The sequence below is a fragment of the Anabrus simplex genome, chromosome 1 (assembly GCF_040414725.1).
Source record: "Anabrus simplex isolate iqAnaSimp1 chromosome 1, ASM4041472v1, whole genome shotgun sequence".
Lineage (NCBI taxonomy): Eukaryota > Metazoa > Arthropoda > Insecta > Orthoptera > Tettigoniidae > Anabrus > Anabrus simplex.
The window spans coordinates 1,199,539,262-1,199,552,617 of record NC_090265.1 but is presented as its reverse complement, the minus strand read 5'-3'; the positions used below and the strand labels follow the sequence as shown (position 1 = coordinate 1,199,552,617).

At 39.8% G+C, this 13,356-nt stretch overlaps 1 protein-coding gene across 5 annotated transcripts in view; it reads right to left on the bottom strand.

Moving 5' to 3' along the window:
• LOC136877469 (uncharacterized) overlaps nt 1–13,356 on the bottom strand; it is an 86,656-nt gene that overhangs the window by 63,391 nt on the left and 9,909 nt on the right. For 4 of the 5 annotated variants that reach the window (XM_068228691.1, XM_067151551.2, XM_067151560.2 and 1 more), the window contains exon 2: nt 1,732–1,879. In XM_068228691.1, coding sequence (XP_068084792.1) covers nt 1,732–1,871 — 140 coding nt within the window. In that variant the 5' untranslated portion in view covers nt 1,872–1,879. Of the gene's footprint in view, nt 1–1,731; nt 1,880–13,356 lie in introns of those variants that run through there. The other variant, XM_067151540.2, reaches the window with a different exon arrangement.

Genomic DNA, 13,356 nt, shown 5'->3' with positions numbered 1-13,356 from the left:
GATAGAACTTGAATTATCGTGTTGTGACAGCGATTATAATTGTAGCCTGTCTGTTGGTAAACTGTCGAGTTTGTGAAAAGACGGGTACGAAGTGATTCGACCCCTTCCATGTATGATGAAACAAAAGGACTGTATTTGTAGAAAAGTTGAAAAAGCCTATGTATTCTTGGCTTGCGTCTGTGGGTGACAATTCCTTTAGAGTCAAAATGTACAGTTTGTAAGAGAATTTTCTATTGATCACAGTAGAGTGATGAAGAATGACTATTCGTAATTTCCTGTTTTAAGGTGTCCGGCAGGAATTTTGCATTCATATACGTCTAATAGCATGACGATAGGGTGGAAGGTGGAGGGAGAGAGGGCGTTTTTCAGACATGCCACGTATCGCCGTTTTAAAAACCTGTCAACTCTTATTATCATGCCATTACTAAACTGAATTGGCACTATCACCTAGCTACCAGACGACGCAGCACACACTTAGCACGCTGATATCATGTATACGAGCCAACTGAGCTCGTCACGATGTGTTGCGCGTGGCACTCGCGATGTCAGTATGACGGGATAGCTCGCCGCAATGTGTTGCGCGTGTCACTCGCTATGTCAGTATGACGGGATAGCTCGCCGCAATGTGTTGCGCGTGTCACTCGCTATGTCAGTATGACGGGATAGCTCGCCGCAATGTGTTGCGCGTGGCACTCGCTATGTCAGTATGACGGGATAGCTCGCCGCAATGTGTTGCGCGTGGCACTCGCTATGTCAGTATGACGGGATAGCTCGCCGCAATGTGTTGCGCGTGGCACTCGCTATGTCAGTATGACGGGATAGCTCGCCGCAATGTGTTGCGCGTGGCACCCTTGGTGTCACGATGACGAGCTAGCTTGTCAGAATCGAGCTTGCATGAGCTGCGAGGGTGCGATGCACGCCTCTGCCTACCTTGTGACCGGTATTGGAGAAAAAGATACTTTCGAAAGCTCTGTGTAACAATATCTTACGTTTCTTACGCGACGGTCTTAATATTAAGTATGGACGCTGTTCACGCCAACTAAGGTCCTAATCTGATGAAGTTTGCAACTTTCAAACTGTGCACTCTCCACCTGCCGATATGAAAAGATGTGCATCAGGCCTCTTCGGAGGCCACAGGCAGTCAAAACCTGCTGATATCTTCCGACATTGTTCCCATGTAGTGGAGTCAAGAGGTACCGCATAGTACACTATCTCCCCGGCATGTCTTTACATTTAGGGTTATGGAATTAAGAAGAAAACAAACCAGATTTGAGTCGATATCGTGATCATAGCTGTGGTATCTCCAGTTTAACGGTGGAATCCGAACAAAAGGAGTATTTTCATTTCAAGAATCGCACATGCAATGATCGGAATTTGGATCGCGACCGCCTTTACGAGAATCGAGTGATTTTGTTACTCGGCTATCATTTGAGGTTTTGGAATTCGGTGGAATACAAATATTGTCTTGACTTAAAAAATGACTCTCGTATGCCGTGTTTGCAGATATATTTTTGGTCCTGAACCAATCCATACTCTTCTTTGAATATTCATTAACGGAGTAACTGCCACGTGTCAAATGCAATGATCTGATTAAGTCTACTACTTATTAGACCTACATACAAGTATTGTATTTTAATGTATAAATATTTTTAGAATTTGTGCAGTTATCACATGATTTACTCCTATTTTATCTAATGTACCATACAATCCCACACAGTTAATAATACTTACTCACTTATGTCTTCTGGATTTCTGTCATTTGCAATTCTTCTGCATGTCGCTGGCATACCACAATCGTCGAACCGGAACTCTGTATTCGCTATTAGGGGCCGCCAAAGCACCAGCAGAGAAGTCAGAACAGGGAGGAACATATCGGGATCTGGAACACAGCAGTACTAGTGAACACATTTTTCTCTAAGGATGATTTCTTCTGTAGTAATCTTAGGTTAGAGATTTTACTAAAGTTAGCTCCGAATATGTATTGTACCCATGCAGGATAGGCCATCTCATCATGATTTGATATGATTGATATGACATTGAAATTCGGAAATACATATTGGGGAGCTGTGCTGCTGACTTGGGAAATATATTACCACACCTGCAAGTACATTCATACGAACCTGGAGCCAAGCGGATTATATTGCCTCTAGAAATGAACATTTCCGTTCCGAAGAACCAAGGCTAGTTAAGCTGTTTATCACGGCAGAAATCACTCTAAGTGCCCGCTCCCTTAACTACGACCAGGACCAAGAGGAAAGTTTTCATTCCCCTTCCCGAAGGGAAGGGGCGGGCCACCTAGAAGGTTACGCCTTTTCTCTGGCCAGGAGATTTGGCGGGGTTGGAGGATTTGATGGAGTTGGAAGGGGGGGATGGAGATTTGCTATGTTGAAGGAGTTGGGAGGGGGTCCTGACCTCTTGGCTAAGTGTTTATTTAACTACGAGAGCGGAAAGGGGAGAGCTAAGGACTAAGTCACTAATTGCTACCAGGAAAAAAATACCGATATTTCTGTTCAGTTTGAAGTGTCACGATGCCAAACATTCTTAGAAATGAGGAAACAAAATTCCCCAGCCTACGGGCATATATGGCTACGAGAAAAATAAGGAACACTTAAAAGGCCTGCTTTACTTTCTAGGCCAATGACAAAATTCTAGTAACTATTGCGATCTTTTCCAGGTGCACCAGCTTTGAATCTGTAAATATGAAATCCGACTATCTTTCCAATTAATAATACATAAAATATTCGAATTAAAGACTTAAACTGTGAGGATTTTAGAAGGTCTTCATCGTGATCATTTGCAATAACTTTAATAGTGTAAGGTATCAAATTCTAGGAATTGACCCCAGCTGGACTGCTATTGGCCAGAGTTACACCACGCCAATAGCGACGAACGAAATACGCGAAAACCTGGAAGACGAAAATCTATTGATATATGATCAATCCATGATCGAATTTCGATCAGATTACCACGTGTGAGTTAAAATTATCGGACCGTTCAGTGGTGAAAATTTGAACAGCCAGGCCAGCCTCCAAATACCGATTCAAGAAAACCCACCTCTCTCTCTCTCGGGGTTGACCTCAGATGAACCAAAGCCGAGGCAGGAAAGTATAAATAAAGCTTGTCGATGGATTCGACAGACACGTGAACAATCAGTGGAAACAACACAGTCGAGGGCGGAAGTTCTGCCACTCATCGCAAAATTATCCACGCCGCACTTAAGTAATCTACAGTGAATAATCCGAGTACTTTGAGTTCCTATTGGTTAAAGCCACATTGATAAATTCAGTTTGACAGTTATGATTCTCGTCACGTACGCTGTAATTTAATGAAGTATAAATTACCGGCATACGCCGGTAGCACTTCTAATGAATGCAATGAGCCTAGCGTGAAATTATCAATCTGTAGCCTCTGAATAGACATGTAAAGGGACATTTCCAGCATTCGCTTGGAAGTGAGGTGGGTTATTGTCTTAGTGAAGACAAGTTAGCCATAATATTTCGGATGGTGAGACTTCCGTCATCTCTAGAGGAAGACCGAGTCAGCGTAGCTAACACTAGACGGTTTAGATATGATGATGTAAATGATCTAACATCTAGGTCATCGGCCCTTAATGGTACGAAATGAGACGAAATGTAATGACAAATTAAAAGTCCAAAATCCTCCTCTGACCAGAACACAAAACGTGAGGACGACGAATTAATGGATGAATATGAATTTAAAACAATCAGTGGATACGACCCGCAATGCCTCACGTTCACAGAAACTGACGTAAAACAATAGTATTACTGACTAAGGGACTGCTTATATACCGTAATACTGAAGGAGTCCAAAATCCAAGTCATCGCCCCTCATAATGGTACTTATCGCTAGGAAAGTAGAGCCAGGGTATTTGTCATCTTGCGGTACTAATCAAAAGTAGCATAGACTCGCGGTATTCCACAGATTATGGTACTACTCACAGGTAATGAAATTCGCACATGTAATACAGACCTATGGTGTTTCGCACATTGCGGCGCCATTTACAGGCGTTCATCACATCCGTGTACTAACCACAGGGACTCGCACTATCCCGGATGTGCCGCGTTCGATACCGGCGAAGCGGGTCCGGTCGCATTTAAGATATTTCGTCGCTTAGTATCAATGGTTCCTAGTTCGGGCAGGAACGAAGACAATTCAGTGAATGTATAGACGGTCTTAGGCACCTCGAAGTTAGAATACTTGTATATTCTTATGTATAGGTTAAGAAGTGTGTGATGTGTAAGTGCATAGGATTAATTCATTGCTATGTCCTGAAGGCCAACACCATGTCAGAGTAAGGCTGATGGGGGCCTGAGCCCTTTGTCCGTCCAGCGCCAAGAAGCCTACAAAACGGCGAGTACCATAATATGAGTAATTATTTGGGAATGTTATCGCGTTAAAATGGGGAAATAAATATATTAATAATTGTTTCTTAACGTAATATATGGACTGCTTCTCGGTTCCATGATTTAGTGTAAATAAGACAGAGGGACATTAAAGTAACCGTTAATATGGGTTAAATCATTTAATTGAAGCTTATTTTATTGTATATAAATTTACTGTGGGTTTATCATTTGTTTACTCTTGTGTTTCAGAAAGTGTTGAGCTCACCCATGTATTTGAATAAATTAATTGACCGCTTTGGTCAATGCTACCGTATATTTTAGTATTAGGAATAAGGCATGTTACATTGCATCCAGACATATGAAATTGCCAGTGAAATGAAATGTGTGATTTACGAACAGAAGATCGAATAATAATAATAATAATAATAATAATAATAATAATAATAATAATAATAATAATAATAATAATAATGAGTTGCCGAGATTTTGCCGGTGGTTATAAATGGCATTGTCGGGATTTAAAATACGATATTCAAATGTAAACAGTGTTAAACTTAGACTTTTAGATGGATAAAATGGATTCACTAATGACATATTAAAATTTCTGATTGTGTTCCAAGATATGTATTAATTAAATTTATGTTAATGAGTCTGAATGCTGTCACCGGTTAAAATGAATGCTAAATAATGGTCTAAACATATTGTTTAAATCGTGGGTATAATGAATTATAAAAAATGGTTAAAATTTGATTGTGCAAATACCGGTAATAGTTTGGGACCACGTAATAATTACGTACTCGCGATCGTTAAGAGTTACGGGAATATAATGTTACACCCTTACGATCGTTTGTAGAGACTAACCTCAGAAACCAAATCAAATGAGGGGGGGAATCAGGAATAACATGCAATTAATGAATAGTAGATCGTACTATGTCGTCGATGGAATATAATCAGTCGTGAACTCGGAACAATAATTGAGGAATTTTACTCTGATGTGTGAGGATGGAAGAATTCCCTCATCAGGGATATTTATAATGAAGCTACGATGAAATATATAAAGAAGTCTACGAGAAACACAGAGAATGTTAGTGTCCGGGTACTGGAAAATGGAGTTATCAGCCCGTGGGGTGTAGGCAGAGTAAGACTGAGTTACGGAGAGTGCAGGTATCTCAACCTGTTACAGTACGTACGAGAAGGATAGGCTGCATGCGTAGTTATTTGAAGTACTACGGCCCCAGAGATTAGAGAGGTTGATAGTCCGCATGAATGGCCGCCAGGTGTAATAATGACAGATTAAACGAATTTAAATGGGACCCATAATAATCTTTTAATATTGTACATCAATAATAGTAATCATAATATTGATGTTTCGACGATCGTAATAATAATAATAATAATAATAATAATAATAATAATAATAATAATAATAATAATAATAATAATAATAGTCACCGTGAGTCGGGTTAGTTTTGACCAACAAGTTGCGCTTCCCTTGGATACCCAGGTTCATAACTTTGTTAGTGAGACTACGGCTGGTAAATGTCAGGATTATACGAGAATTTTAGAGTCACCTTCCGAACCTTTTATATGTCGCATTGGCAATGGTAAATATGAAATTAAAGCTAAATTTGGCGAGTTATTACTGGCATGCTCGTGACTCTGGATAGTTAGGCTAGGGTCCTTCCGTCTAATTTTCCCCCTTTGTTACGATGATATTTCTAGTATAGGATTCCGGGCTATCTTATGTGTGAATAACCCAGAGGTAACTCGTCTAATGGAACGTGGAGGCGACCGCAAAGCACAAGGTTGTGCTCGTTCCCGCGTCTCAAATGTTTTCAGGTTTACGTGTCTAAGTACACAGGGTCATTGATTCGATCCATACGGATCAGGTGTTCGACCAATTCAGAATTACATGTACAAACATACGGGATGCTGTTCGACCTCATAATATTCCCTCCATCAAAGTGGTAGGATGGTGAAAACACAAGTTATAATTGTTTTCAGGTTTATTGTCGCATTTGAAATTATGCCACAATATAACACTGCATAAATTACAGTACTTAAATAAATGGCTCCTGTTTGCAATTTCAAAAGGAAACAGTTACATTATATTTTTATTGTAGATATTTAGTCATGATGCCTTTGCTGGCAAGGTGTAGTGTTTACAGTGCACTATGTCTTCTGGTATGGGCTAGAATAAATTTGTTACTTTCATTGACCTGTCTGTCTCATTCTTGACTTTGACAATATGAAAGTGACTGAGGTATGAGTGATGCTAGTAATGTCATTCTTTATGCAGCCAGTCCCCGCTATGAATGGTGCGAAAATGTCGCTCATACGGTTGGTTGGTGCCTGCATTTCAGTGGGCTTGACAGACTGATACGTAATAGCAACTTCTGTCTCAGTGGGGAAAGCAACGGGAAACTACCTCACTCATTTCCCTAGTTCGCCTCTTCAGTGACGCCTAGGCCATCTATGGCAGCTTATGGGGGAGCTGCTGAGGACCAAATCAGCCTTCGGGCTGAAGACCCAACATACATACATTTAGTCATGCCTATGGTAATCAATTCCGCCATTTCCTAGTTCTATTGTGTGGCCTTTCACTTGAGTGTCTAGGAATGAGCCCTTCCCCCTATTTTAATTTGCATGCCCCGTTCATCCCTGTAGTTACTTGAGCGCCTTATTTGAATACATTAGTTTGCTTTAGACATTTACTAAAGAACCGATCCCACGTGAGATAAATGCTAGTCTGGGACTCAGGGCGAGAGCGGGTGCAGTATACAGAGTTATTCACCTAAGATGTTACACGGAAATAACGACTAAACCATTAAATATGTCTATATTCTGATTTCATATTCGTAAATGATACCCAGGGGCTTGAAAAATAATGTGCTACTTATTCCCATGGGGTGATTAATAACTGAGATACTGATACTAACTCCATATTTTTAAACTAGCAAGATACCCGTGCCTCGCTACGGTATTATACTGAAATTTATCATTGAATGCTTGTTTTAGATATATAATCCGACGAAATTGGCGATCTGACTCTTTCTGCGAGAATCCGCCAAAATTCACGATCTGACTTGTTTTCTAATAGATTACGGCAAGTTTCCTCCCATTTTTCAATCTTTTTTCCAGCAATCGATTTCGTACTTCCCGGGCTAGGTCCACGTATTCAACCCGGTCAGTTGGGTCCCTAAATCTTTGCCATTTTTTCCTATAAGCATTTGTAATATGGATCAAATCCTTCAGGAGATCCGGCGTGGTGTCGTCTTGGGTGCCTTGGCGGTACTGAACCCGCGGCCGGACTGCATTCTTAGTCATCACCCGTCCAGGACCCGCTTCGAGCGCGATCCGCACATTTGACGACGGTCCATATTATTATTATTATTATTATTATTATTATTATTATTAGTAGTAGTAGTAGTAGTATTATTAGATGTTCTGGACCCTACAGCAAGATGCAAGACCGCTACTTGGCGGTAAATTACATCTGCTGCCATTGTCATTGTTGAGAATGTGACCAGCACCATTGTCGCGCGTAGGCAAGTGTGCAGGATTTCTGGCGATACGAATGACATACTTCCGTGAATTATTGACCTTATTATAGAGGTGAACAATTTGACGGTCAATCTCATTCCTATCGTTTATTTCAAATGTGTTTAAATTTTTATTTATATGCCAGGAGAATCTACTGTTATCTAAGAACGTTCTCCGAAGGAAAAGATGGCTCTTGAAAACGAACCCAGGAAAGATTAAAAATGATCGGTTTATGATCAGAATAAGTACATCGAAAATCTACAGCCTGTTTTCAGTCAGTCAACAGGGTCAGGAATGGAATGAATAAAGCCCCATCTAGTGGCGACAATAGGAATTGTGCTGGCTACCGAAGCACACCTCTGGGGCAATGATCGATGAATGACAAATGAAATGAAATTTTGGACAGTGTTGCTGGAATGAATGATGACAGGGAAAACTGGAGTATCTGGAGAAAAACCGGTCCCGCCTCCGTTTTGTCCAGCACGAACGTCACATGGAGTGACCGGGATTTGAACCACGGAACCCAGGTGTGAGAGGCCGGCGCGCTGCCGCCTGAGCAACGGAGGCTCCTTATAAGTACATTTACACCCGACCGCCATTAAGTTTATTTACCCCCCCCCCCGCAAAAAATTGAAAGAAGGCATGTTTCTTTATGTTTAAAGGAGATTCCAAACACCAATGTTCACGTCTATTACCTTCAGTTTTGATATAAGTATCCCCATAAAAATAATTCACTTTTTTTGCACTTCCTTTCACACTCCTCCCCCCACCCCTAAATGAATTTTCCTGCAAAAAATACTTGTTTCCTTAATAGTAAAGGATCTTCTAAATACCAATTATCACGACTCTTAACTTCTTCAGTTTATGATTTGTGTGTCCTCGTGAAAGGAATTCAACTCTCTTTCACTCCCGCTCCCCAAGATGGTTCCCCCCCCCCCAAAACGTGTTTTTCTTTGTTTTTAAAGGAGATCCAAATACCAATTTTTACATCTGTAAACTTTTAAAGTTTTTAGATGTAGACACACTCATTTTAAAAATTCACCCCCCCTCTTCACCCCCCATTATTTGGATTTTTCAAAAACGAAAAAAATCCTCTTTATTTTTAAAGTAGATCCCAAACACCAATTTTCAGGTCTGTAATATATTTAGGTTCTGAAATATAAGTAGCCTCATTAAAGGCATTCAACCAATTTTTCACCCTTTTCCACCCTTTCTATTGGGATTTTCCAAAAACAAAAAATACGTGTTTCTTTTTTTTAAAGTAGATCCTGAACACCAATTTTCAGGTCTGTAATATTTTCAGTTTCTGAGATAAGTATCCTAATTAAAGGCATTCAACCGCTTTTTCCACCCCTTTTCATCCCTCCTATTGGGATTTTCTGAAAACAAAAAATACGTATTCCTTTATTTTTAATCAAGATTCTAAATACCGTACCAATTTTTACATCTATAAACTTTAAAAGTTTTGAGATATAGATGCACTCATTTTAAAAATTCACCCCCGTTTTCACCCTCCCATTAATTGGATTTTCCAAAAACAAAAAATACGTGTTTATTTTTGAAAGAGATCAAAAGTACCAATTTTCAGGTCTGTAATATCTCCAGTTTCTGAGATATAAGTACCGGCATCCTGTTTAAAGGCATTCAACCCATTTTTCACCCATTTTCACCCCTGCTATTGGGATTTTCTGAAAACAAAAAATACGTGTTTCCTTGTTTTTAAAGATGATTCTAAATACCAATTTTTACATCGGTAAACATTGAAAGTTTTGAGATATAGATACACTCATTTTAAAATTCCACTCCCCTTTTCACCCCCTTAGCGACGGAATATCCAAAAATCCTCTCTTAGTGAGCACCTACAACTTAATATGAATATACCCCAAAATTTAATTTCTTTATGTCCAGTAGTTTTGGCTCGGCGATGATGAATCATTCAGTCAGTCAGTCAGTCAGTCAGTCAGTCAGGTCAAGTTATTTTATATATATAGATGGAACGGCACAAATTCATACAGCTGGCCTAACAGCTCAACTACGTACAAGTTCAAATATGTATTTTCAAAATCGGACGGTTACTTTCATATATCAATAAAAACCGCATCTGGGCTTTCGCATGCCCCATCAGACAGCGTGCAGTCGGCAAGCTGTTTCTTGGCATTGATTCCTTCACAGAACGGATACCAGGTATGTACTGTAAACTATACACATGCGATGTACCGTAACATACCCTGGGTGTGCAACGTTATTGTATGACTGGCGAACGCACAACGTGGAAGGAAGATTAAAGTTTTCTTGTTTTGTTTTGAAATCCATGTGTAACAGGTTGCGCTCAGTTTGGCGTCTTTCCCCACTCAAACCAGTGACAATTATAACTTTCGTTATGTTCATTTGAAGTCAAAGTAATTTATTCCTTTTAAAAACATCAACCCTCCCTTTCCTGTCATGAGTTCGCCTGTCATACACACTTTGGAAACCCATTACATCTTTACGATATGCTTACATGCCTGGTATCAATTCTGTGGCTGGAATCGGACCCAGAAAACTGCTTGTGCATCAGTATGTCCTTGCCGGACTGCGCGCTGTCTGATGCGGCATGGCAAACCGCGCATGCTGTTCTTAAGGCTAGTACACACCTAGCGACAAAGTCGCGGGACATTGTACGGGGACAGTTGCGAGACACTGTCCCTAGACTGTTGCGATACAATGTCCCGCGTCCACATCTACACAGCCAGTTGCATCACAGGAATCGGCGCGAAATGGTGCAAGAAATTGTTTATGTGCTTTTAACGTTGTGAATCTTTTTCTCCATCTCGTGAATGGACATAGTGAAGTTTTTAGCCAGAGACTCCATTGCTTCCCTCCTTTTGTCTCTGTTTTTATACTCGGTAGACATAACATCCCAAAGACAAGGGAGGGTGTGTAAATCCTCAATGATTTTAGAGTAGTTTCAATCGCAAAAAACCACAGAACAAGCAACACAACAATATGTAGCGGTTATCTGCACACTGGCATCGGCGTGTCCCGGGACTTTGTCTCGCGACACATCCAGCCTACATCATGTTGTACAACATTTGTATCATGTATCCTATTTCCAATGGGAGACCTGCGACATGCAACTTTTGTATCGCGACAGTCCCAAACACGGAAAAAATGTCGCAGGACATCCCTGGAACTTGTCGCGATACACGTGTTCCGCAACTTTGTCGCTTGGTGTGTACTAGCCTTTATTGATATCTCAAAAAGTAAATGTCCGATTTTGTAAATACTTAGTCTACATATTTGAACCTGTACGCAGTTGAACTTTTAGGCCAGCTGTATGAATTTGTGCCGTTTCATTTAAAAATATGGAGTTAGTATCAATATCTCAGTTATTAATCACCCCATGAGAATACATAGCACATTATTTTACAAGCCCTTAGGTAGCATTTACGAACATGAAAACAGAATACCAATATATTTAATGGTTTAGTCATTATTTTCGTGTAACATCTTAGGTTAATAACCTTGTATGTAGGTGAATTCGGCTTTCTTATTTGCTGAAGGAACCGATTCTAGAAAAAATTAATGGCATCATCATGATTTCGTAGTAGGAAATATTGTTTCTAAATCCCTGAACTAATTGGGGTTTATACGAAACCGAAACCGAGATTTTGCACTCCCTCAAAATATACACAACCAAACTTAATGGAAATCTACCTGCCTTAATGGAAATTAATTTCTAAACCTTTTTTTCTCATATGCTTCATTTCGATACCAGGATTAATAACGGAGATATCATTAACGGACCGTTTTTCGGTACAAGTCCCACCGGACTTAACGCAAGAGCGGGTGCGCTAAAGCGTATTTCTTACAACTTGAAAACTACTGATATATTTGAACCAAGCTTTATATTTAGCATCCACCACTCCAAGGGTAGGTTTTAAGGTTTATACCATTTCAAATTCCCGGAATGGACTGGGGTTTTTATAGGGGACCGAAATGGTGATTTTTACTCTCCCACAATATATAAAGTACAAGACCAACCTGACTGGAAATCGATCAAACTGTTTGGAAATCCAATTCTAATTTCTTTTTCTCATATGCATTTTTCAACTGGAGGATTAATAAGGGAGATAACATGAAAGTTCGGTTTTCAGGCTAAGTCTAGCGGACATAGTCCAAAAGGTGTTATACGTGGAGCAGATTCCTTATCTATCTAGATAAATCATATCGTAACGACCGTGTATCTATGCATTGACTATTTTGGCGAAATTTTCGTACAGATTTCCGTTTAAGGGGTAATAATGACCACCTGCATATTTTTTAGCTATAGTTTCCTTGAAGTCCTAAATTTTACCCCCCACCCCCGGCCCAAAATCAAGATTGCCTCACAATCTGCCACACGAGCTGAAAAATTGAAGTTAAGCGAATTTATACGTTTTAGCCGGTAACCTACGGAAAACTTCCAAGATCTTTAAATATTTCACTTTTTATGCCGAATAATATAGAAATATAGGCAATTTAATGACGGTGAACAGACCTTCGTTTCGAGGTATTTCGCGGCTAAACGGTCAGTCCTATCACAAAACGGATAGCACGATCTCCGTTCAATTTCGAGTGATCTACAACTTTGGTCCTGTGATATTTTGTCGTCTCTCTCTCTCTCTCTCTCTCTCTCTCTCTCCCTCCCCCTTATAGGGTAGATTTGGCTATATAATTCGATGGTTCGTAAATTTTGTGCTTTTTACACGTGTATTACTTAGTTTGACACACTTATAGGAAAGGTAGAGTCATCGAATTTGGCACGCACATTGACACGATCAATGGCTATATGCGAACCCAATTTCATAATTCTAGCTTTCACATAAGTATGTGAAAAATAATGTAAAATGATGAAAATGTACCCAAATTTCACCCCATTCAAATATCGTAACTCAATCGAACCCATAAATATGTGAGATACGAGAAAATGTTTTAACACCAAACATGTAGAGCGATAAAAGGGACTTCTGAGGGTGCAAACCGTTTGTTGGTATGATGTACTGTTTAGGAGCAATAAATCTCGAAATGAAGGTTTGCACTTTCAAACGTGCCCATGTCTATCTGTCATCTATATAATCGCAACGACCGCCTGTCTATACATTGGCTATTTTGGCGGGATTTTCGTACAGTTATCCGTTTCAGTTGAAATAAAGACCATCTGCAGATTTCTTAACTTTGGTGTGAGTTTTTATAACTTGAAAACTACTGAATATATTTCTACCAAACTTGATATTTAGAATCCACCTGTCCTTATGTAGGTTTTAGAGCCAATATTATTTCTGAATACCTAAATTTACTGGGAGTTTATCCGAAACCGGAACCATGACTTTGTACTTCCTCAAAATATGCACATCCGAAATTAATCGAAATCTACAATCCTTAATGGAAGCCCATTTCTAAAACTTTTGTTCTCATGTGAATTTTTCGA